At 56.1% G+C, this 26,669-nt stretch overlaps 1 protein-coding gene across 1 annotated transcript in view; it reads left to right on the top strand.

Moving 5' to 3' along the window:
• The window catches only part of LOC116949495 (uncharacterized), a 113,530-nt gene that overhangs the window by 77,243 nt on the left and 9,618 nt on the right, over nt 1-26,669 (top strand). The window contains exons 4-5 of the mRNA XM_076072419.1: nt 22,325-22,483; nt 25,093-25,700. Of these exons, the coding sequence (XP_075928534.1) occupies nt 22,325-22,483; nt 25,093-25,700 (767 nt within the window). The remainder of the gene's footprint in view (nt 1-22,324; nt 22,484-25,092; nt 25,701-26,669) is intronic.

Genomic DNA, 26,669 nt, shown 5'->3' with positions numbered 1-26,669 from the left:
TTCAGGCTATAGGGGGAGTCTTTGTATGTCTGTTAAAGGCGACATGGAGATGGCTGGGTCTTGTATTTATTCCTCATCGTCGTCAGAATTGTGAGTGATGATGATGGTGATCACAACAAAAGCCAAGGCTTTATATTGCGAGAGAGAGGAAAATAAAAGGCAGAACGCGGCATGTTGACTCATTTAATTTATGGGGCACAATGCTCCGGCGGTTACAGTGTGAAATTCGTTTTCACGAAATCTTGCCGTGTTTTTTAATTCATTTTGCGCCGTGACAGGGCCCTGCCATTTAACGAGAGCTGGTGATGGGGGGGGGGGTAGTGGATGGAGGGGGCTGGGTTCTGTCACCGTTAACATCTGGTGTTTGCTGCTTACAGTGAGCCTGACTCTGCTGATGACATCCAGAAGATGAAATCCGGTTCGGGAAAACACGCGCTTTGATGAGGCGACGAATCGCCAGCAGTGGCAGGCGCTGCGCTGCCACGCGCAGGGGAAAAATGAAGGCCGAGGGCCGTCCACTTCAAAAGGTGGTGGAGTGACAGCGGAAAGCAGCATGAGTCAGGAGGATGACTCGGGAGGAGGATGACTCGGTAGGAGGATGACTCGGTAGGAAGATGACTCGGGAGGAGGATGACTCGGGAGGAGGATGACTCGGTAGGAGGATCACTCGGTAGGAGGATGACTTAGGAGGAGGATGACTCGGGAGGAGGATGACTCGGGAGGAGGATGACTCGGTAGGAGGATGACTCGGTAGGAAGATGACTCGGGAGGAGGATGACTCGGGAGGAGGATGACTCGGTAGGAGGATCACTCGGTAGGAGGATGACTCGGGAGGAGGATGACTCGGGAGGAGGATGACTCGGGAGGAGGATGACTCGGTAGGAGGATGACTCGGTTGGAGGATGACTCGGGAGGAGGATGACTCGGTTGGAGGATGACTCGAGAGGATGATTCGGGAGGAGGATGACTCGGTAGGAGGATGACTCGGGAGGAGGATCACTCGGTAGGAGGATGACTCTGGAGGAGGATGACTCGGGAGGAGGATCACTCGGTAGGAGGATGACTCGGTAGGAAGATGACTCGAGAGGATGACTCGGTAGGAGGATGACTCGGGAGGAGGATGACTCGGGAGGAGGATGACTCGGTAGGAGGATGATTCGGGAGGAGGATGACTCGGTTGGAGGATGACTCGGGAGGATGATTCGGGAGGAGGATGACTCGGTAGGAGGATGACTCGGTAGGAGGATGACTCGGGAGGAGGATGACTCGGTAGGAGGATGACTCAGGAGGAGGATGACTCGGTAGGAGGATGACTCGGGAGGAGGATGACTCGGTAGGACGATGACTCGGTAGAAAGATGACTCGGGAGGAGGATGACTCGGTAGGAGGATGAATCGGGAGGAGGATGACTAGAGAGGATGACTCGGTAGGAGGATGACTCGGTAGGAGGGTGACTCGGGAGGAGGATGACTCGGTAGGAGGATGACTCGGGAGGATGACTCGGTAGGAGGATGATTCGGGTGGAGGATGACTCGGGAGGAGGATGAATCGGTAGGAGGATGACTCGGGAGGAGGATGACTCAGGAGGATGACTCGGGAGGATGACTCGGTAGGAGGATGACTCAGGAGGAAGATGACTCGGTAGGAGGATGACTGGGAGGAGGATGACTCGGTAGGAGGATGACTCGGTAGGAGGATGACTCGGTAGGAGGATGACTCGGTAGGAGGATGACTCGGGAGGAGGATGAATCGATAGGAGGATGACTCGGGAGGATGACTCGGTAGGAGGATGACTCGGTAGGAGGATGACTCAGGAGGAGGATGACTCGGTAGGAGGATGACTCGGGAGGAGGATGACTCGATAGGAGGATGACTCGGGAGGAGGATGACTCGGTAGGAGGATGACTCGGGAGGAGGATGACTCGGTAGGAGGATGACTCGGTAGAAGGATGACTCGGGAGGAGGATGACTCGGTAGGAGGATGACTTGGGAGGAGGATGACTCGAGAGGATGACTCGGTAGGAGGATGACTCGGTAGGAGGATGACTCGGGAGGAGGATGACTCGGTAGGAGGATGACTCGGGAGGAGGATGACTCGGTAGGAGGATGACTCGGTAGAAGGATGACTCGGGAGGGGGATGACTCGGTAGGAGGATGACTCGGGAGGAGGATGACTCGAGAGGATGACTCGGTAGGAGGATGACTCGGTAGGAGGATGACTCGGTAGGAGGATGACTCGGGAGGAGGATGACTCGGTAGGAGGATGACTCAGGAGGAGGATGACTCGGTAGGAGGATGACTCGGGAGCAGGATGAATCGGTAGGAGGATGACTCGGGAGGATGACTCGGTAGGAGGATGACTCGGTAGGAGGATGACTCGGGAGGAGGATGACTCGGTAAGAGGATGACTTGGTAGGAGGATGACTCTGGAGGAGGATGACTCGGGAGGAGGATGACTCGGTAGGAGGATGATTCGGGAGGAGGATGACTCGGTTGGAGGATGACTCGGGAGGATGATTCGGGAGGAGGATGACTCGGTAGGAGGATGATTCGGGAGGAGGATGACTCGGTTGGAGGATGACTCGGGAGGATGATTCGGGAGGAGGATGACTCGGTAGGAGGATGACTCGGTAGGAGGATGACTCGGTAGGAGGATGACTCGGGAGGAGGATAACTCGGGAGGAGGATGACTCGGTAGGAGGATGACTCGGGAGGAGGATGACTCGAGAGGATGACTCGGTAGGAGGATGACTCGGTAGGAGGGTGACTCGGGAGGAGGATGACTCGGTAGGAGGATGACTCGGGAGGATGACTCGGTAGGAGGATGATTCGGGTGGAGGATGACTCGGGAGGAGGATGAATCGGTAGGAGGATGACTCGGGAGAAGGATGACTCAGGAGGATGACTCGGGAGGATGACTCGGTAGGAGGATGACTCAGGAGGAAGATGACTCGGTAGGAGGATGACTGGGAGGAGGATGACTCGGTAGGAGGATGACTCAGGAGGAGGATGACTCGGTAGGAGGATGACTCGGGAGGAGGATGAATCGATAGGAGGATGACTCGGGAGGATGACTCGGTAGGAGGATGACTCGGTAGGAGGATGACTCAGGAGGAGGATGACTCGGTAGGAGGAAGACTCGGGAGGAGGATGACTCGGTAGGAGGATGACTCGGGAGGATGACTCGGTAAGAGGATGACTCGGGAGGAGGATGACTCGGTAGGAGGATGACTCGGGAGGAGGATGACTCGGTAGGAGGATGACTCGGTAGGAGGATGACTCAGGAGGAGGATGACTCGGTAGGAGGATGACTCGGGAGGAGGATGACTCGATAGGAGGATGACTCGGGAGGAGGATGACTCGGTAGGAGGATGACTCGGGAGGAGGATGACTCGGTAGGAGGATGACTCGGTAGAAGGATGACTCGGGAGGAGGATGACTCGGTAGGAGGATGACTTGGGAGGAGGATGACTCGAGAGGATGACTCGGTAGGAGGATGACTCGGTAGGAGGATGACTCGGGAGGAGGATAACTCGGTAGGAGGATGACTCGGGAGGAGGATGACTCGGTAGGAGGATGACTCGGTAGAAGGATGACTCGGGAGGAGGATGACTCGGTAGGAGGATGACTCGGGAGGAGGATGACTCGAGAGGATGACTCGGTAGGAGGATGACTCAGGAGGATGACTCGGTAGGAGGATGACTCGGGAGGAGGATGACTCGGTAGGAGGATGACTCAGGAGGAGGATGACTCGGTAGGAGGATGACTCGGGAGCAGGATGAATCGGTAGGAGGATGACTCGGGAGGATGACTCGGTAGGAGGATGACTCGGTAGGAGGATGACTCGGGAGGAGGATGACTCGGTAAGAGGATGACTTGGTAGGAGGATGACTCTGGAGGAGGATGACTCGGGAGGAGGATGACTCGGTAGGAGGATGATTCGGGAGGAGGATGACTCGGTTGGAGGATGACTCGGGAGGATGATTCGGGAGGAGGATGACTCGGTAGGAGGATGACTCGGTAGGAGGATGACTCGGTAGGAGGATGACTCGGGAGGAGGATGACTCGGTAGGAGGATGACTCGGTAGGAGGATGACTCGGGAGGAGGATGACTCGAGAGGATGACTCGGTAGGAGGATGACTCGGTAGCAGGGTGACTCGGGAGGAGGATGACTCGGTAGGAGGATGACTCGGGAGGATGACTCGGTAGGAGGATGATTCGGGTGGAGGATGACTCGGGAGGAGGATGAATCGGTAGGAGGATGACTCGGGAGAAGGATGACTCAGGAGGATGACTCGGGAGGATGACTCGGTAGGAGGATGACTCAGGAGGAAGATGACTCGGTAGGAGGATGACTGGGAGGAGGATGACTCGGTAGGAGGATGACTCAGGAGGAGGATGACTCGGTAGGAGGATGACTCGGGAGGAGGATGAATCGATAGGAGGATGACTCGGGAGAATGACTCGGTAGGAGGATGACTCGGTAGGAGGATGACTCAGGAGGAGGATGACTCGGTAGGAGGATGACTCGGGAGGAGGATGACTCGGTAGGAGGATGACTCGGGAGGATGACTCGGTAGGAGGATGACTCGGGAGGAGGATGACTCGGTAGGAGGATGACTCGGGAGGAGGATGACTCGGTAGGAGGATGACTCGGTAGAAGGATGACTCGGGAGGAGGATGACTCGGTAGGAGGATGACTCGGGAGGAGGATGACTCGAGAGGATGACTCGGTAGGAGGATGACTCGGTAGGAGGATGACTCGGGAGGAGGATGACTCGGTAGGAGGATGACTCAGGAGGAGGATGACTCGGTAGGAGGATGACTCGGGAGCAGGATGAATCGGTAGGAGGATGACTCGGGAAGATGACTCGGTAGGAGGATGACTCGGTAGGAGGATGACTCGGGAGGAGGATGACTCGGTAGGAGGATGACTCGGTAGGAAGATGACTCGGGAGGAGGATGACTCGGGAGGAGGATGACTCGGTAGGAGGATCACTCGGTAGGAGGATGACTTAGGAGGAGGATGACTCGGGAGGAGGATGACTCGGGAGGAGGATGACTCGGTAGGAGGATGACTCGGTAGGAAGATGACTCGGGAGGAGGATGACTCGGGAGGAGGATGACTCGGTAGGAGGATCACTCGGTAGGAGGATGACTCGGGAGGAGGATGACTCGGGAGGAGGATGACTCGGGAGGAGGATGACTCGGGAGGAGGATGACTCGGTAGGAGGATGACTCGGTTGGAGGATGACTCGGGAGGAGGATGACTCGGTTGGAGGATGACTCGGGAGGATGATTCGGGAGGAGGATGACTCGGTAGGAGGATGACTCGGGAGGAGGATCACTCGGTAGGAGGATGACTCTGGAGGAGGATGACTCGGGAGGAGGATCACTCGGTAAGAGGATGACTCGGTAGGAAGATGACTCGAGAGGATGACTCGGTAGGAGGATGACTCGGGAGGAGGATGACTCGGGAGGAGGATGACTCGGTAGGAGGATGATTCGGGAGGAGGATGACTCGGTTGGAGGATGACTCGGGAGGATGATTCGGGAGGAGGATGACTCGGTAGGAGGATGACTCGGGAGGAGGATGACTCGGTAGGAGGATGACTCGGGAGGATGACTCGGTAGGAGGATGACTCGGTAGGAGGATGACTCAGGAGGAGGATGACTCGGTAGGAGGATGACTCGGGAGGAGGATGACTCGGTAGGAGGATGACTCGGGAGGATGACTCGGTAGGAGGATGACTCGGGAGGAGGATGACTCGGTAGGAGGATGACTCGGGAGGAGGATGACTCGGTAGGAGGATGACTCGGTAGAAGGATGACTCGGGAGGAGGATGACTCGGTAGGAGGATGACTCGGGAGGAGGATGACTCGAGAGGATGACTCGGTAGGAGGATGACTCGGTAGGAGGATGACTCGGGAGGAGGATGACTCGGTAGGAGGATGACTCAGGAGGAGGATGACTCGGTAGGAGGATGACTCGGGAGCAGGATGAATCGGTAGGAGGATGACTCGGTAGGAGGATGACTCGGGAGGAGGATGACTCGGTAGGAGGATGACTCGGTAGGAAGATGACTCGGGAGGAGGATGACTCGGGAGGAGGATGACTCGGTAGGAGGATCACTCGGTAGGAGGATGACTTAGGAGGAGGATGACTCGGGAGGAGGATGACTCGGGAGGAGGATGACTCGGTAGGAGGATGACTCGGTAGGAAGATGACTCGGGAGGAGGATGACTCGGGAGGAGGATGACTCGGTAGGAGGATCACTCGGTAGGAGGATGACTCGGGAGGAGGATGACTCGGGAGGAGGATGACTCGGGAGGAGGATGACTCGGAAGGAGGATGACTCGGTAGGAGGATGACTCGGTTGGAGGATGACTCGGGAGGAGGATGACTCGGTTGGAGGATGACTCGGGAGGATGATTCGGGAGGAGGATGACTCGGTAGGAGGATGACTCGGGAGGAGGATCACTCGGTAGGAGGATGACTCTGGAGGAGGATGACTCGGGAGGAGGATCACTCGGTAGGAGGATGACTCGGTAGGAAGATGACTCGAGAGGATGACTCGGTAGGAGGATGACTCGGGAGGAGGATGACTCGGGAGGAGGATGACTCGGTAGGAGGATGATTCGGGAGGAGGATGACTCGGTTGGAGGATGACTCGGGAGGATGATTCGGGAGGAGGATGACTCGGTAGGAGGATGACTCGGTAGGAGGATGACTCGGGAGGAGGATGACTCGGTAGGAGGATGACTCAGGAGGAGGATGACTCGGTAGGAGGATGACTCGGGAGGAGGATGACTCGGTAGGATGATGACTCGGTAGGAAGATGACTCGGGAGGAGGATGACTCGGTAGGAGGATGACTCGGGAGGAGGATGACTCGAGAGGATGACTCGGTAGGAGGATGACTCGGTAGGAGGGTGACTCGGTAGGAGGATGACTCGGTAGGAGGATGACTCGGGAGGATGACTCGGTAGGAGGATGATTCGAGTGGAGGATGACTCGGGAGGAGGATGAATCGGTAGGAGGATGACTCGGGAGGAGGATGACTCAGGAAGATGACTCGGGAGGATGACTCGGTAGGAGGATGACTCGGTAGGAGGGTGACTCGGGAGGAGGATGACTCGGTAGGAGGATGACTCGGGAGGATGACTCGGTAGGAGGATGATTCGGGTGGAGGATGACTCGGGAGGAGGATGAATCGGTAGGAGGATGACTCGGGAGGAGGATGACTCAGGAGGATGACTCGGGAGGATGACTCGGTAGGAGGATGACTCAGGAGGAAGATGACTCGGTAGGAGGATGACTGGGAGGAGGATGACTCGGTAGGAGGATGACTCGGTAGGAGGATGACTCGGTAGGAGGATGACTCAGGAGGAGGATGACTCGGTAGGAGGATGACTCGGGAGGAGGATGAATCGATAGGAGGATGACTCGGGAGGATGACTCGGTAGGAGGATGACTCGGTAGGAGGATGACTCAAAAGGAGGATGACTCGGTAGGAGGATGACTCGGGAGGAGGATGACTCGATAGGAGGATGACTCGGGAGGAGGATGACTCGGTACGAGGATGACTCGGGAGGAGGATGACTCGGTAGGAGGATGACTCGGTAGAAGGATGACTCGGGAGGAGGATGACTCGGTAGAAGGATGACTTGGGAGGAGGATGACTCGAGAGGATGACTCGGTAGGAGGATGACTCGGTAGGAGGATGACTCGGGAGGAGGATGACTCGGTAGGAGGATGACTCGGGAGGAGGATGACTCGGTAGGAGGATGACTCGGTAGAAGGATGACTCGGGAGGAGGATGACTCGGTAGGAGGATGACTCGGGAGGAGGATGACTCGAGAGGATGACTCGGTAGGAGGATGACTCGGTAGGAGGATGACTCGGTAGGAGGATGACTCGGGAGGAGGATGACTCGGTAGGAGGATGACTCAGGAGGAGGATGATTCGGTAGGAGGATGACTCGGGAGCAGGATGAATCGGTAGGAGGATGACTCGGGAGGATGACTCGGTAGGAGGATGACTCGGTAGGAGGATGACTCGGGTGGAGGATGACTCGGTAAGAGGATGACTTGGTAGGAGGATGACTCTGGAGGAGGATGACTCGGGAGGAGGATGACTCGGTAGGAGGATGATTCGGGAGGAGGATGACTCGGTTGGAGGATGACTCGGGAGGATGATTCGGGAGGAGGATGACTCGGTAGGAGGATGACTCGGTAGGAGGATGACTCGGTAGGAGGATGACTCGGGAGGAGGATGACTCGGTAGGAGGATGACTCGGTAGGAAGATGACTCGGGAGGAGGATGACTCGGTAGGAGGATGACTCGGGAGGAGGATGACTCGAGAGGATGACTCGGTAGGAGGATGACTCGGTAGGAGGGTGACTCGGGAGGAGGATGACTCGGTAGGAGGATGACTCGGGAGTATGACTCGGTAGGAGGATGATTCGGGTGGAGGATGACTCGGGAGGAGGATGAATCGGTAGGAGGATGACTCGGGAGAAGGATGACTCGGTAGGAGGATGACTCAGGAGGAGGATGATTCGGTAGGAGGATGACTCGGGAGCAGGATGAATCGGTAGGAGGATGACTCGGGAGGATGACTCGGTAGGAGGATGACTCGGTAGGAGGATGACTCGGGTGGAGGATGACTCGGTAAGAGGATGACTTGGTAGGAGGATGACTCTGGAGAAGGATTACTCGGGAGGAGGATGACTCGGTAGGAGGATGATTCGGGAGGAGGATGACTCGGTTGGAGGATGACTCGGGAGGATGATTCGGGAGGAGGATGACTCGGTAGGAGGATGACTCGGTAGGAGGATGACTCGGTAGGAGGATGACTCGGGAGGAGGATGACTCGGTAGGAGGATGACTCGGTAGGAAGATGACTCGGGAGGAGGATGACTCGGTAGGAGGATGACTCGGGAGGAGGATGACTCGAGAGGATGACTCGGTAGGAGGATGACTCGGTAGGAGGGTGACTCGGGAGGAGGATGACTCGGTAGGAGGATGACTCGGGAGTATGACTCGGTAGGAGGATGATTCGGGTGGAGGATGACTCGGGAGGAGGATGAATCGGTAGGAGGATGACTCGGGAGAAGGATGACTCAGGAGGATGACTCGGGAGGATGACTCGGTAGGAGGATGACTCAGGAGGAAGATGACTCGGTAGGAGGATGACTGGGAGGAGGATGACTCGGTAGGAGGATGACTCAGGAGGAGGATGACTCGGTAGGAGGATGACTCGGGAGGAGGATGAATCGATAGGAGGATGACTCGGGAGGATGACTCGGTAGGAGGATGACTCGGTAGGAGGATGACTCAGGAGGAGGATGACTCGGTAGGAGGATGACTCGGGAGGAGGATGACTCGGTAGGAGGATGACTCGGGAGGATGACTCGGTAGGAGGATGACTCGGGAGGAGGATGACTCGGTAGGAGGATGACTCGGGAGGAGGATGACTCAGGAGGATGACTCGGGAGGATGACTCGGTAGGAGGATGACTCAGGAGGAAGATGACTCGGTAGGAGGATGACCGGGAGGAGGATGACTCGGTAGGAGGATGACTCGGTAGGAGGATGACTCGGTAGGAGGATGACTCAGGAGGAGGATGACTCGGTAGGAGGATGACTCGGGAGGAGGATGAATCGATAGGAGGATGACTCGGGAGGATGACTCGGTAGGAGGATGACTCGGTAGGAGGATGACTCAAAAGGAGGATGACTCGGTAGGAGGATGACTCGGGAGGAGGATGACTCGGGAGCAGGATGAATCGGTAGGAGGATGACTCGGGAGGATGACTCGGTAGGAGGATGACTCGGTAGGAGGATTACTCGGGTGGAGGATGACTCGGTAAGAGGATGACTTGGTAGGAGGATGACTCTGGAGGAGGATGACTCGGGAGGAGGATGACTCGGTAGGAGGATGATTCGGGAGGAGGATGACTCGGTTGGAGGATGACTCGGGAGGATGATTCGGGAGGAGGATGACTCGGTAGGAGGATGACTCGGTAGGAGGATGACTCGGTAGGAGGATGACTCGGGAGGAGGATGACTCGGTAGGAGGATGACTCGGTAGGAAGATGACTCGGGAGGAGGATGACTCGGTAGGAGGATGACTCGGGAGGAGGATGACTCGAGAGGATGACTCGGTAGGAGGATGACTCGGTAGGAGGGTGACTCGGGAGGAGGATGACTCGGTAGGAGGATGACTCGGGAGTATGACTCGGTAGGAGGATGATTCGGGTGGAGGATGACTCGGGAGGAGGATGAATCGGTAGGAGGATGACTCGGGAGAAGGATGACTCAGGAGGATGACTCGGGAGGATGACTCGGTAGGAGGATGACTCAGGAGGAAGATGACTCGGTAGGAGGATGACTGGGAGGAGGATGACTCGGTAGGAGGATGACTCAGGAGGAGGATGACTCGGTAGGAGGATGACTCGGGAGGAGGATGAATCGATAGGAGGATGACTCGGGAGGATGACTCGGTAGGAGGATGACTCGGTAGGAGGATGACTCAGGAGGAGGATGACTCGGTAGGAGGATGACTCGGGAGGAGGATGACTCGGTAGGAGGATGACTCGGGAGGATGACTCGGTAGGAGGATGACTCGGGAGGAGGATGACTCGGTAGGAGGATGACTCGGGAGGAGGATGACTCAGGAGGATGACTCGGGAGGATGACTCGGTAGGAGGATGACTCAGGAGGAAGATGACTCGGTAGGAGGATGACCGGGAGGAGGATGACTCGGTAGGAGGATGACTCGGTAGGAGGATGACTCGGTAGGAGGATGACTCAGGAGGAGGATGACTCGGTAGGAGGATGACTCGGGAGGAGGATGAATCGATAGGAGGATGACTCGGGAGGATGACTCGGTAGGAGGATGACTCGGTAGGAGGATGACTCAAAAGGAGGATGACTCGGTAGGAGGATGACTCGGGAGGAGGATGACTCGATAGGAGGATGACTCGGGAGGAGGATGACTCGGTACGAGGATGACTCGGGAGGAGGATGACTCGGTAGGAGGATGACTCGGTAGAAGGATGACTCGGGAGGAGGATGACTCGGTAGAAGGATGACTTGGGAGGAGGATGACTCGAGAGGATGACTCGGTAGGAGGATGACTCGGTAGGAGGATGACTCGGGAGGAGGATGACTCGGTAGGAGGATGACTCGGGAGGAGGATGACTCGGTAGGAGGATGACTCGGTAGAAGGATGACTCGGGAGGAGGATGACTCGGTAGGAGGATGACTCGGGAGGAGGATGACTCGAGAGGATGACTCGGTAGGAGGATGACTCGGTAGGAGGATGACTCGGTAAGAGGATGACTCGGGAGGAGGATGACTCGGTAGGAGGATGACTCAGGAGGAGGATGACTCGGTAGGAGGATGACTCGGGAGCAGGATGAATCGGTAGGAGGATGACTCGGGAGGATGACTCGGTAGGAGGATGACTCGGTAGGAGGATGACTCGGGAGGAGGATGACTCGGTAAGAGGATGACTTGGTAGGAGGATGACTCTGGAGGAGGATGACTCGGGAGGAGGATGACTCGGTAGGAGGATGATTCGGGAGGAGGATGACTCGGTTGGAGAATGACTCGGGAGGATGATTCGGGAGGAGGATGACTCGGTAGGAGGATGACTCGGTAGGAGGATGACTCGGTAGGAGGATGACTCGGGAGGAGGATGACTCGGTAGGAGGATGACTCGGTAGGAAGATGAGTCGGGAGGAGGATGACTCGGTAGGAGGATGACTCGGGAGGAGGATGACTCGAGAGGATGACTCGGTAGGAGGATGACTCGGTAGGAGGGTGACTCGGGAGGAGGATGACTCGGTAGGAGGATGACTCGGGAGTATGACTCGGTAGGAGGATGATTCGGGTGGAGGATGACTCGGGAGGAGGATGAATCGGTAGGAGGATGACTCGGGAGAAGGATGACTCAGGAGGATGACTCGGGAGGATGACTCGGTAGGAGGATGACTCAGGAGGAAGATGACTCGGTAAGAGGATGACTGGGAGGAGGATGACTCGGTAGGAGGATGACTCAGGAGGAGGATGACTCGGTAGGAGGATGACTCGGGAGGAGGATGAATCGATAGGAGGATGACTCGGGAGGATGACTCGGTAGGAGGATGACTCGGTAGGAGGATGACTCAGGAAGAGGATGACTCGGTAGGAGGATGACTCGGGAGGAGGATGACTCGGTAGGAGGATGACTCGGGAGGATGACTCGGTAGGAGGATGACTCGGGAGGAGGATGACTCGGTAGGAGGATGACTCGGGAGGAGGATGACTCGGTAGGAGGATGACTCGGTAGAAGGATGACTCGGGAGGAGGATGACTCGGTAGGAGGATGACTCGGGAGGAGGATGACTCGAGAGGATGACTCGGTAGGAGGATGACTCGGTAGGAGGATGACTCGGGAGGAGGATGACTCGGTAGGAGGATGACTCAGGAGGAAGATGACTCGGTAGGAGGATGACTCGGGAGCAGGATGAATCGGTAGGAGGATGACTCGGGAAGATGACTCGGTAGGAGGATGACTCGGTAGGAGGATGACTCGGGAGGAGGATGACTCGGTAAGAGGATGACTTGGTAGGAGGATGACTCGAGAGGATGACTCGGTAGGAGGATGACTCGGGAGGAGGATGACTCGGTAGGAGGATGACTCGGGAGCAGGATGAATCGGTAGGAGGATGACTCGGGAGGATGACTCGGTAGGAGGATGACTCGGTAGGTGGATGACTCGGGAGGAGGATGACTCGGGAGGAGGATGACTCGGGAGGAGGATGACTCGGTAGGAGGATGACTTGGTAGGAGGATGACTCGGGAGGAGGATGACTCGGGAGGAGGATGACTCGGTAGGAGGATGAATCGGTAGGAGGATGACTCGGGAGGTGGATGAATCGGTAGGAGGATGACTCGGGAGGATGACTCGGTAGGAGGATGACTCGGTAGGAGGATGAATCGGTAGGAGGATGACTCGGGAGAAGGATGACTCGGTAAGAGGATGACTTGGTAGGAGGATGACTCGGGAGGATGACTCGGTAGGAGGATGACTCGGTAGGAGGATGACTCGGGAGGAGGATGACTCGGGAGGAGGATGACTCGGGAGGATGACTCGGTAGGAGGATGACTCGGTAGGAGGATGACTCGGGAGGAGGATGACTCGGGAGGAGGATGACTCGGTAGGAGGATGAATCGGTAGGAGGATGACTCGGGAGGTGGATGAATCGGTAGGAGGATGACTCGGGAGGATGACTCGGTAGGAGGATGACTCGGTAGGAGGATGAATCGGTAGGAGGATGACTCGGGAGAAGGATGACTCGGTAAGAGGATGACTTGGTAGGAGGATGACTCGGGAGGATGACTCGGTAGGAGGATGACTCGGGAGGAGGATGACTCGGGAGGAGGATGACTCGGGAGGAGGATGACTCGGTAGCAGGATGACTCGGGAGGATGACTCGGTAGGAGGATGACTCGGGAGGAGGATGACTCGGTAGGAGGATGACTCGGTAGGAGGATGACTCGGGAGGAGGATGACTCGGGAGGAGGATGACTCGGGAGGAGGATGACTCGGTAGGAGGATGACTCGGGAGGATGACTCGGTAGGAGGATGACTCGGGAGGAGGATGACTCGGGAGGAGGATGACTCGGTAGGAGGATGACTCGGGAGGAGGATGACTCGGGAGGAGGATGACTCGGTAGGAGGATAACTCGATAACGCAGTGGTTTAATCACGAGTGGCAGAACCGAGTATGACAACGCAGTGTTCCAGGAGTGAGGGAGAGTTCGTCGTTTCTGACCCCTGAGTCCACCCCAGCCCACGTCCTCTTGCTGCTTTCCATTTGACCTTTCGGTGACCTCTGGGCCTATGCACAGCAACGGTGTTAAAACGCAAAACGCAGCGATCCCTCGCTGCGACGCGTTCCTTTAAAGAGCACCGCGTTCAGCGAAACGCGCATCAAGCGAGGACTCACTGCTGCTGAATCATGTTTGCACGATGAAGTAATCCGCCTGCGGTCTTGCCATGGCGGTGCAATGAGCCGAGATGAGAGTACGTGCCGTATCGCTCCGTGCGTACACCCAGAAATCCCATACCGCTCAGCCGCGCAGATCAAGAAAGTGGTTTGTCGCCGACAGCGCAGAAACCGCGCTATAACGGGCGCTAGTCGCGTTATAACGGGCACCGGTGGCGTTGCAGCGTTGCGCGTTTCTCGGCGTGTTCCTCAACAGAGGAGCCGTGTTGTAGCGGAGACGCGTTAAGCGAGGACTTACCTTTCGTCATATCGCGCAAGGCAAGCGTGACATTACGATTCGCAAAGCAGAGTCCCGTCACACTCTCTGGCAGTGCGATATTCGGCTGATCAGTTCCGATGCGTTATTTTATTTTTTTAAACGCTGCAGATCAATGAATGCACTGGTGGAGGCCCTTGGGTGCCCCCCGCCCCCCACCCACCGCCGCCAGCGTAAGTTGAACAGGTTACGGGAATAATGGTGCCTACGCGCGTGTTACATAACGCGCTTTTCGCGACGCACGGCTGTCAATGGAAGTGTTTAATTAGCGGTAACCGAAGTCGACAGGGAAGTTGTCAGGCTAAACACGTTTTGCATAATCACGGCGGTGAACTCTCGCGGGACACAAAAAAACGCGTGTGTGCGTGTCTGTGTGTGTGTCAGTGTATGTGTATGTGTGTGGGGAGCGGTAGTGTAGCGGTTAGCGCGCTGCGCTATGAACCTGGCGACCCGGGTTCGATTCCCGCTCACGGCCAACACCAGTGACGATTATCTGAACCGGCCATGGGGCCTCCCCTAGGTCTACTCAGCCTAAATTGAGTACCTGGTGCGGTGTGTAAACATCGCCACTGGGGAGACAAAGGCGGACGGGCGTTGTGCTGGCCACCCCCCCCCCCCCCGCCCTCATGTGTCTTCAGGCTATACGGGGCATCTTTGTCTTTGTGTGCGACGAGACGTGGTGCAGTGGTCAACGCGCTGATCTTGCGGATCCGGTAAACCCGAGTTCGATTCCCGCTCACAGCAAACCGACACCCGTCCTGGGCCTCCCCCAGGTCGACTCAGCCTCAAACCACTACCTGCTGTGCGATGTGTAAATGTCGCCACTTGGGGAGACAAAGGCGGCCGGGTCGTTCGTGGTGGTGGTGGCCACCCAAACGTCTGTCGAGGCAATACTTTGGGTTTGGTGGGGGCTCTTTGTATTTTTGTTTACTGTTGTTGTTGGTGTTGACGTGACGTCGCGGGGAGGGTGGCAAACGGCTCGGAGCTCGTTAGAGAGGAACGGGGGGGGGGGGGGGGGGGTCTCCCCAACAACAACAAACAACAACAACAAACGACGACACAAATTGCGTTCTTAACGAGCGCCGCGGTCGTTTGAAAGCCAATTGCATGTTTGTTTGCAATTTTTGCTAAAATATATTCACCACTTAATAACGTTTATTTAAAGCAAATGGAAAAAACAGCAAAAAAACGCCGCTGTAATGTGATTGAGATAAATTCATTGGGGGGGAGGGGCGTGGAGGGGGGGCATGATGGAATGTGGGGGGTTGCGGTGTTCACATAGCAGTTGCTCATTGATGTTTTGAATTAGCAGGGAAGCAATCTAAGCGGTTTTTATTTGGCCGGGACAGGCCCCGCTCGAACTACCGTAGCGCTTTTAACAGAAGCGACCTGGCTTTCACAAATGATAGCTCCAGCGGCTCATCGTGTGGACATACAGAGCAGTCAAATACTCCAAGCGCACGTTTCTTAAATGTGGAGGGGGGGGGGGGCGGGGAAACCGGAGGACCCGGGGGAAAATCCACGCGACCACGGGGAGATTGGCACGCAAACGCCAAATACACAGCAGCAGGTGCCATGGTCCGGATCGAACCCACGACCTCCCGTATACCAGGCGAGGTAGTTAACATCTCACCACCGTGGCGCCCTAGGAACGCCTCACTGAGTCTCAAAGCGTTATTCTAAGAAGGGCCCTGCCAAGGTTTTTCGCACCAGCGGGGGCGATGTTGTGGCTGCTGCTGCTGTATTCCCCAATTTAAGCAATTTGCAGGTACATTTTTGTTCACATTGGGATGTTTTTTTGGCCGATATCCGTTCACATTGAATGGAGCGTGACAGGGAGCGGTAACGCAATGGTTAGCGCTACGGTGCGCTACGAACCCGGTGACCCGAGTTCGACTCCCGCTCACGGATCAACACCGGTGACGATTATCTGAATCGGTCCTGGGTCTCCCCGAGGTCGACTGAGCCTTAAAATGAGCACTTGGTGCGATTTGTAAACATCGCTACGGGGGAGACAAAGGCGGCCGGGCGTGGTGCCTTCATAGGTGCTCGCCGCACTTGCCCCGACAGTCTGTGAAAGCTATACGGAGGAGCTTTGTCTTTGGTTAGCCATTGGTGAGAAAGCGCAGAATCCCAGAGGAAACCCATGCAGAACAAGCGGAAGAACATTCAAACTCCACACACACGTGCTTTGCTGCAGGCGTTCGCAGTTCGAAACCCAGGGACCGCCCTGATTAATACTGCAGTGTGCGTCAACAACAATACCAAAATAATATACAACGCGCGATCCGCATCAATGACAGCGGACGTTAAAGATCCCCCCCAAAAAAAATAATAATGATCTACTGTATATATCGCATCCCAATTAATTCTTCATGAGAGCCAAATCCATACTCGCAGGAGTGGGGCAATTGTGAGCGGGCGTCAGGGTCCCACATCTCGGAAGATAAGCTGAATTTAATCCTGTTTAGCACTCATTTTCACTGCCTTCGATAAGACGTCGTCATGAGTGCGAGGACAGCCACACATTTGAAACCATTGGGGGGTTTGACAGCAGCACAACGATAATGATGATGGGGAGGCTGTCACTCTTTGTGTAATTGTCTGGGGGGGGGCCGCACTGAAGGGCACCAGGGGCCTCCAGGGGTCCCCGCGGGCGTTGCGATGAAGAACGCCGCCTTAGATGGAAAACCACTAAAGACAAAGATCCCCCGTATAGCCTTAACAGACTGTTGGGGCGAGTGCTGTTAGCGAGCACATGTGAAGGCCGACACGGCACACGAGGGGGTGGGTGACCAACACCACGCACGGCCGCTTTTGTCTCCCCAGTGGCGACGTTTACGCACCGCACCAGATACTCATTTGAGGCTGAGTCGACCTAGGGGAGGCCCAGGACCGGTTCAGATAATCGTCACTGATGTTGGCCGTGAGCGGGAATCGAACCCGGGTCGCCAGGTTCGTAGCGCAGCGTAGCGCTAACAGCTATCGGTTGAAGCGGGGGCGCTCAGATGTCCCTCTCGCAAACGAAACGCTGCCACGTGCACGGGACATTGGAGGCAGTAGACTCGTCGGCCAATGCACCCGAAGATTATCTCTCTTGCGAGCCCCATCTCGTAGATTAGATTTGCTGTTCCATTACCCGCATCCCTGCCAAGGAGTTGGCTGGGGGGGGGGGGGGGGGGAGCGGTGGTACAGCAGTGGCGTAGCGACGCACGAAGCATCACGCAGCCTGAGTTTGCCTTCCCGGCTACGGCGAACATCGGTCGTCGAGTGAAATATACATCGGTCTTCCATTCATTCTATCCGCCCAACTATCCCACACACTCCCACCCTTGACCCCCTCCACCCAACTGTCCTCGCCTCCATCCCCCTCCACTTTCATCAACTCGCACTCACCGGCGCGGACGAAATAACTCCAAACAATCTCTCTCAATAATGACAAAAGGCCGTAAATTATTCATCGTATTATTATTATATAACCTGCCGAGTAGCCAGAATGCCATCATTTTGTCCGACCGTCATCATCATCGTCGTCGTCGTCGTCATTATATATGTATTATTGTCCTTGTGAACTCAGTCAATTGAAGGTGGCTGTCATCTCTGTCTACGCACAATAAAACAGACAAAGATCCCCGGAAGGCACCAGCATGACTTTTGGGGCAAGTGCTCTTAACGAGTAGCACCTATGAAGGCCGATACGCTACGCACGACAGGGTAGGTGGCCAGCACCACGCCCCGGCCGCCTTTGTCTCCCCCCAGTGGCCAAGGTTAACACAGCGCACCAGGTTGCTCATTTGAGACCGAGTCGACCTAGCGGAGGTCCAGGGCCGGTTCAGATATAATCGCCACCGGTGTTGATTGGCCGTGACTGGGAATGGAACTCGGGTCACCGGGGTTCGTAGCGCAGCGACCTAACCACTGCGCCACCGCTCCCACCACAGACACAAAGACAGGATTTGAGAAAATCCTCCTTATAGCCTTCACATCATTTTGGGGCAAGCGCTGTTAGCGAGCACCACAAAGACAAAGACCCCCCTATAGCCTTCACAGACTGTAGGGGCAAGTGCTGTTAGCGAGCACCTATGAAGGCCGGCAGGGCACACGAGGGGGTGGGTGGCCAGCACCACGCCCGACCGCCTTTGTCTCCCCAGTGGCGATGTTTACACACCGCACTAGGTACTCATTTAAGGCTGAGTCGACCTAGGGGAGGCCCGGAAACCCGTGTCGCCAGGTTCATAGCGCAGCGGGCTAACCACTACACTACCACACACGCACGCACGCGCACACAAACGCACTCACCTCTGAAATACATTAATACTAGCTCTACCACTATCTTATTCTGTCTTCAAAGCCGCGCCGCTCAGTGGGAGAAAACATATAATATAAACTTGATTTGGCGCTTTCGTGACTGCATATATAATATAAAAAAACAAAAAAATAAAATATAAAAACGCGCGCGCGTTCATGATCAAGGTGTGGCGATCCCTTTGGGGGCGGGGGAGAAGACGCGAATCTTTTGGTAAATAAAAAAAAATCAGTTCCATCTCTGTCTCGTTCTCTCTCTCCGCCGCATAATCATCATCATCATTATAAAAAAAAAACCCCAACAGTGATCGATTCACGAGGCTCACGGGAGAAGTCTCACAGTGGCCGTGTCTCGCACAAGATGGCCCGAGATCCCACCCGAACCGCGGAATGCGATCGGATCCTCCAGTCGGAACGATTGAGTGATGGTGATGGTCGCAGCCCGGACTTTAATGACACTAAATGAAAAAGAAAAATCACGATTGAACGTGGATTTTTCCTGTGTCCCATCACCATCATCAACATGGTCATGATGATGATGATGATACACCTCCCATTAGCACGGCTGGTTACGTACACAACCCAAACGATAACAACATCATCATGGGATCTCCTTTGCCAGTACCAAAATATGGTGCTCTTCTCTCCCTCACACCAACGCTAATCCCCCAGTTACATGCTAATTTATATGTAAACTCCTCTCCCCCCGTCCCCCGGTCCGAGCTCGTCGTTCGCCGTGGTGCTAATCCCTCACACCAACATCATGCTGATCCCCCAGTTACATGCTAATTTATATGTAAACTCCCTCTCCCCCCTCCTCCAGTCGCCAGCTCGTTCGCTCTCCGTAATGCTAATCTCCCAGTTACATGCTCCTTTGTCCAGGCTCTCTGTTCCTCCCACACAGCTTGAAAGACGCTGTCAAGCTTGACAGGGTTCACTCACGCGCTGTCTTCTGGGACAGTCCTGTTTCTTCACCTGAGGACGGCTACTTGTGTTGTGGCCGAAACGTCTCGTGAGAATTTCATTGTTTTATTTTATTATTTTATTCTCATTCTACGTGGTGACTTTACCGAAAGAACCAAAGAATATGAGAATAGGGTTTCCCCTTTTTTTCTGGCAACAAAACAGCTGTTAAGATGTTAAAACACCAAACTGAAACCTTTTACAAGGAATCATGTGTGCATTAACCACGTGTGCGCAGACGCGTGCACGTGTATCCCAGTAATAGTGGGAATATAAATGCATTGCTACAGAGAGGATGCTGCTGCCGCATCGAAGCTGCGCCCACAGAGTGACCAACGTAGAACTAAGAAAGAAAAGTTGCACAATGAAGAGAAGACGACCCCGATGATGCAGGAAGTGATGCGAAGGAAACTATTTGGACGCATTTGTAGGATGGACTACAACAGGAACATGTTGTTGTTGTTGTTCGGAAAAACGTAAGGAGCCGGAAAGAGAGGAAGACCTCACAGAGAACGTCTTGAAGACGACAAGAAGAGATTGCTGCCAGAAACGATGCGGCAACAACTTGAGCGAATCGGCACGGCGCTGAGCAAAGTGGAGACAAATGAGGAACAGTGCAGTGGACACCTACGGGCTATTTGCCCATGGATCGTGGTGGTGGTGGTGGTGGTGATGACGGGTACGTTATTTATGCCGATATCTAAGAGCAGGGAAATCAAAGCAGGCGTCTCTTCCGCGACCTTCACGAGCTCCGTCTGGGAACGCCGCGTCTCCGGAAGCAGCACCCATCGCAGAAGCCACGGCGGGAGTCGTTTATCCACAATGCTGGCCCGCTAGCTCTTTCACTCCTCCACCCACTTTAAAGCTCACTCAACTCGCCCGCCCAACAACTCGCCCGCCCACCAACTCGCCCGCTCACCAACTCGCTCGCTAACTCGCCCGCCCACCAACTCGCCCGCCCACCAACTCGCCCGCCCACCAACTCGCTCGCTAACTCGCCCGCCCACCAACTCGCCCGCTCACCAACTCGCTCACTCACTCGTTCATTAACTCTCTCGCTCCCTTGCTCGCTCACTCGCTCGCTCGCTCGTTCGCTAACACGCTCGCATGCGGCGCAGCTGTTCCCGATGTCACCTCATTACTCCCGTCGGCTCTTCCCTGCGGGTGGAAAGCACGCCGCCTAAATATTTCATTTCGTTTCATATTTCCATCGACATTTCTTTTATTCTCACCGCACCGGGCGATGCGTGCCGCACGGCGGTACGGGGACGTTCGGCACCCGAGTTCGATACCCGGCGGGGGCTGACTCACATCGGCGCAGGAATCGAATCTGTAAATGATGGAGGGGGGGGTGGGGGGAAACATATCCCGTCGCTCAGAATGTGTTATTAATGCTGACCCCTAGACCAGAGAACACCACAACGCAGTGCTTCAGGGACTGCTGGTGTGTGTGTTGGAACTTCTTTCACACCGCACGTAGCCAACCGCGCTAGTCGGAGGTGCGGGGGAAGGACAACAAACTAAAGACACCAAGTCCGTGTGTCGCTTCACCACACGCCCCTCCGTGCTGCTGCTGCTGCTCTGCGCGTTGCTGTTGCGTCTTGTTGCGAACCTCATCGCCGGAGGAGCCAGGGCCGTGCCCGACGATTTGATCGCCGACCCGATTTAACTCGGCTGGAGACGGAACGGCAGGGGTATGTGGGGAAGAGCCTCAGCCTCTTGCTCTCACGTGTGCCGCTGGACGGGTGGTGACGGGCATGGGTGTGGTGACGTCATCGGCATAATTTGCCGCGTTACGTCGGGCGTGGCTTGACAGCGGAGGGGGTTTCCTGACTTCGGGAGGCGGGGTGTCGGGGTGACCTCCGTTTTAATTTTTTACGGGGGGGGGTACAGATGGGGTGGGGGGGGGCTGAGAAATGGACTCATTTGTTGCATCCGTCCCAAATCGACGCGTCATTTTCATTCCTTGCATTCGCGATTGACCGAAATCCACTCATCCATTCCATTCGACCCATCCTGCCCATTCGTGAATGAACGGAATGGAACGAATGAAGGAACACACGAGCTGAACTCGCGACCGACCAGTGGTGCTGCACGCAGAGAAGCTGCGCCTGGACAACATCCACGTGACCAAATCGACCCATCCCTTCCATTCAACCCATCCGGTTCCATTCGACCCATCCGGTTGCATTCAACCCATCCGGTTCCATTCGACCCATCCGGTTCCATTCGCCCCATTGCTTCCAGTCGACCCATCCGGTTGCATTCAACCCATCTGGTTCCATTCGCCCCATTGCTTCCAGTCAACCCATCCGGTTGCATTCAACCCATCCGGTTCCAGTCGACCCATCCGGTTGCATTCAACCCATCCGGTTCCATTCGACCCATCCGGTTCCATTCGCCCCATTGCTTCCAGTCGACCCATCCGGTTGCATTCAACCCATCTGGTTCCATTCGCCCCATTGCTTCCAGTCAACCCATCCGGTTGCATTCAACCCATCCGGTTGCATTCGCCCCATCCGGTTCAATTCGCCCCATTGCTTCCAGTCGACCCATCCGGTTGCATTCAACCCATCTGGTTCAATTCGCCCCATTGCTTCCAGTCGACCCATCCGGTTCCATTCGACCCATCCGGTTCCATCCGACCCATCCGGTCCATTCGCAAACCAACGGAATTGGTGACGAGCGACGAACGAACTCGCTGAACTCGCGACCGTGTCCGTGGTGCCGCCCGCAGAGAAGCCGCGCCTGGACAACATCCACGTGACTGCCGCCCTCATGACGCCGCTGGCGCCGTCGCACTCACACCCTCACCTCCTGTACCTCTCCGAGGCCTACGGCGTCGCTCCGGGCTCCAAGCCGCACGTGGCGCAGTTCAACTCGCTCAAGCGCCTCGGTGGGTCTCTCACGCCGGGGTGCGCGCACCGGTGGAAAAAAGACACAACCGTGCCGTGCCGTGCAGGCCTCCAGCGTGCGTCGCTGGTACGGGCTGGCAACGTGGCATTTATATCGGTTGAACACGCCAGGCTTTGCGCCGCCAATATGATTATCGATGATAATGTTCCCAGATGAAAATAATCTATTGGAATTTATATGACTACAGTAACCCCCGGCTCCTCTTACTCTGTTCTTCGCACCTGGTAGGCTTAAGAGTGATGGCATCACCTTTGCTCGATGTAATACCGTAACAGGAAGACTTCTTCACACTTGTGGCAAGCCACCCGATGAAGCTGGTTGTAATCTCCAGCGAAACGTCGTACTCAAATTTGAGATGTGGGTTTAGTCTCCAACACACCGGTGTGCTGGAAGCAGTAACTAATTGACACGCTTCGTTCACGTGACAAACCTCACTAATTGTCTGCGTCGAGTGGTGGCGGTTTAACGACGCGTTTATATTTACGTGACCTAACCCAAAAAACCCTTTATTGTGATGCTTATATACCAGTCAGGTGCACGCATCGCATCAGCCCGTGCCGGGCACCAGAAGACGATGAGTGGTAGCAAGAAGGCACGGTTAGCACCATGCCATGTGGTGCCAGCCGGCAGACACGGTGGCACTAACACGTGACCCCAGCAGACGCGTCGTGTGGCACCAGCAGACGCCTTAGCACCATGCCATGTGGTGCCAGCAGGCAGACACGGTGGCACTAACACGTGACCCCAGCAGACGCGTCGTGTGGCACCAGCAGACACCTTAGCACCATGCCATGTGGTGCCAGCAGGCAGACACGGTGGCACTAACACGTGACCCCAGCAGACGCGTGTGGCGCCTTAGCATCATGCCATGTGGTGCCCAGCAGGCAGGCAAACAGACACACGTGGGTCTTTAACGTCCGGGTAAGACTGTCAGATTCACCCGGGACAGCAGCTGGCAGCCCCCCTCGGCCCAAGACGACGACACCGCAAACACCGGGCCAGGTGGCAACAACCCGAGGCGGAGTTCCGCAGATTAAATGTAAAAAGCTCCCTCCACGCCATTGCGCGGCCAACAGCGATTATTATTAATAATGATGATGATGATGAAATATTCTATGGGTCTTTCGGTAAAGCCACGATCGCAACACAAGCAACCGTCTTCAGGTGACAATTGCTTTGTTGCGATCGAAACGTCGTGATATTTTTTATTAATTTTTTTCTATCTACGTGGCTTTACCGAAAGACCCATAGAATATGTATTCCTAAAGTCACGAAAGCCTTACGTCAAGATTTAATGATGACAATTGAAGCGCCCTTTTATTTTCAGATGGGCAGAAAGTAAAAATAAATATATGAATGCGTTATTATTAATATTAATTAATGGTATTAATAATAAACATACATATTATATTAAAGCAGTCTGCCTCAGCAGCAGACCATGCTTTCCCACCTGATGATGGACGCTTGTGTTCCGCCCGAAACGTCGTGATTTATTTTATTTTATACCTACGTGACTTTACGGAAAGAACCAAAGAGTATCATACATATTAATGAATGGATTATACCAATAAAGCATATACATTAATTTGATTATTAATAGCAACCATACATATTAAATAATCATACCTTTAATATTTTTTTTCCTTCCTGAAAATAGCAGGGCGCTTTAATTTTCATCGTTGCAACAACAACCCCCCCACACACACACAGGGAGGCATTCGCACGATGCCATGGCAACCCTCCTACCACCTGCTCTACCACATCCTGTACCACCTCCTGTACCACCTCCCCCACCACCTCCTCTACCACCTCCCCCACCACCTCCTTTACCACCTCCTCTACCACCTCCTCTACCACCTCCTATACCACCTCCCCCACCACCTCCTCTACCACGTCCTCTACCACCTCCCCCACCACCTCCTCTACCACCTCCTTTACCACCTCCTCTACCACCTCCTCTACCACCTCCCCCACCACCTCCTCTACCACCTCCTCTACCACCTCCCCCACCACCTCCTCTACCACCTCCTATACCACCTCCCCCACCACCTCCTCTACCACCTCCTCTACCACCTCCCCCTCCACCTCCTCTACCACCTCCTCTACCACCTCCCCCACCACCTCCTCTACCACCTCCTCTACCACCTCCCCCACCACCTCCTCTACCACCTCCTCTACCACCTCCCCCACCACCTCCTCTACCACCTCCTCTACCACCTCCTCTACCACCTCCCCCACCACCTCCTCTACCACCTCCTATACCACCTCCCCCACCACCTCCTCTACCACGTCCTCTACCACCTCCCCCACCACCTCCTATACCACCTCCTCTACCACCTCCTCTACCACCTCCCCCACCACCTCCTCTACCACCTCCTCTACCACCTCCCCCACCACCTCCTCTACCACCTCCTCTACCACCTCCCCCTCCACCTCCTCTACCACCTCCCCCACCACCTCCTCTACCACCTCGACAACCTCCCTCACCACCCGCGTCTCACCACTTCTAATTCAACTCCTCCACCTCCTCCACTGCGCTCTCTCACCCCCCCCCCCCCGTCCCTCCACCTACACCCCCCGTCCCCGTAGCCGAGAAGGAGATGAGCGACTACTACTCGCGTAAGCGGCACCTGGCCGAGCTGGCGAGCGGCACGCTGCCTCTGCATCTCGCCCTCACTCCGCCGCTGCCCAGCTCCGCGCCCTCCTCCTCCTCCGGCGGCGGCGGCGTCGGCGGCGGCGTCGTGGGTCCCACGGCGGCGGTGTCGTCGCTGTCCCACCGGCCCAGCCCCGAGCCCGGGCCGCGCTCCGCGTCCGACGAGTGGGCGCGAGACTGGAAGCGCGCCGCGGCCGCCGCGGCGGCCGCGGCGGCGGCGGCGGCGGCCTCGTCTTCGGCGGCGCCGGTGGACCGCGACGCGAGGGGCGAGCACCACCGCTGCTTCCGCGCCTACGGATCGACGCCGGTACTCGACGAGTCGGCGTACGGCGGCGCCGGCGGCGAGGTGACGCTCTCCGTGTCGGCGGCCCTCGTCGACTCGGACGAGGGCGAGCGCGGCATGGTGATGGTGGTGGGCGGCGGCGGGATGGGGGGAGCGTTGCCGGCGCCGTCCGTCGCCGCGAGCGTCTCGACGGGCGCGACGCCGCAGTCGTTCCGGCACCGGCACCACCAGCAGCACACGTGGAGGAGCGGCTCCGAGAAGGTTCGCGTGCGCGCGCGCGTGTTGCGTCGGCTCAGCCTCAAATGAGTACCTTGCGCGGTGTGTAAACATCGCCACGAGGGAGACAAAGGCGGCCGGGCGTGGTGCTGGCCTCCCAACCCCTCGTGTGCCCTGCCGGCCTTCATAGATGCTCGTTAACAGCACTTGCCCCGACAGTCTGTTCAGGCTATATGGGGGATCTTTGTCTTTGTGTGTTATATGTGTGGAGGAGACTCGCGTAGGACGCTGCTTCTGGTTAATTGCATGCAGTCGCCCTCCAGCAGCAACGGAGGGCAGAGGAGCGACGCTCACAACAACGAGCGGAGGCGCCGGGCGGCTAAAACGCAGCGAGTTGGCACAGCAGTAGGGGGCACAGGTGGTGCATCTCAGTCAGTCAACCCATGGCAGCTGGGTCTGTCTCGTGACCTGTCAGCGAGCCGTCGACACTTCACGTGGCCTCAAAGTGCACCTTGCCTGGCACAAGCGCCGTGATGATGTCACCTCCACTGAGTGGCGCAAATTGGTTGTTGTTGTGTTGTTGTTGTGTTGTTGTTGTGTGTGGTTAACGCGCTACTTTGCGAACCCGGCGACCCGAGCGAGGTTCGAGTCCGGCTCGCGTCCAGTAAGAGCGAGGCGAATAATCGAATCGTTCCTGGCCCCCTGCCCCTTAGGTCGACTCAGCCTCAAATTAATACCTGGCGTGGCACGTAAACATCAGCATTGGCCGTCGATCGCCGTGCCGGCCTTAATAGGTGCTCGCGAACAGCACTTGCCCCAACAACCTTTGCAGGCTATATGGGCGGGGGGCTTTCCTAGAGCTTTCTTTCTGCTGCTGACCTTCGACCTTATGATCCAGATCCGTGCTCGCCGTGCTACGTTGACTTCCGGTTTTGCCGAACGATTACGTCACAAGGCCGCTCTAATTACACGCAAGGTGCTTGCTACAAATGAACCGCAGGTACCTCGCTGATC

This window comes from Petromyzon marinus, chromosome 37 (assembly GCF_048934315.1).
Source record: "Petromyzon marinus isolate PM22_M1 ecotype Great Lakes invasive population chromosome 37, UKy_Petmar_22M1.pri1.0, whole genome shotgun sequence".
Lineage (NCBI taxonomy): Eukaryota > Metazoa > Chordata > Hyperoartia > Petromyzontiformes > Petromyzontidae > Petromyzon > Petromyzon marinus.
Note: the sequence above shows the minus strand (reverse complement) of the source record. Positions and strands in the feature narration are given on the sequence as shown.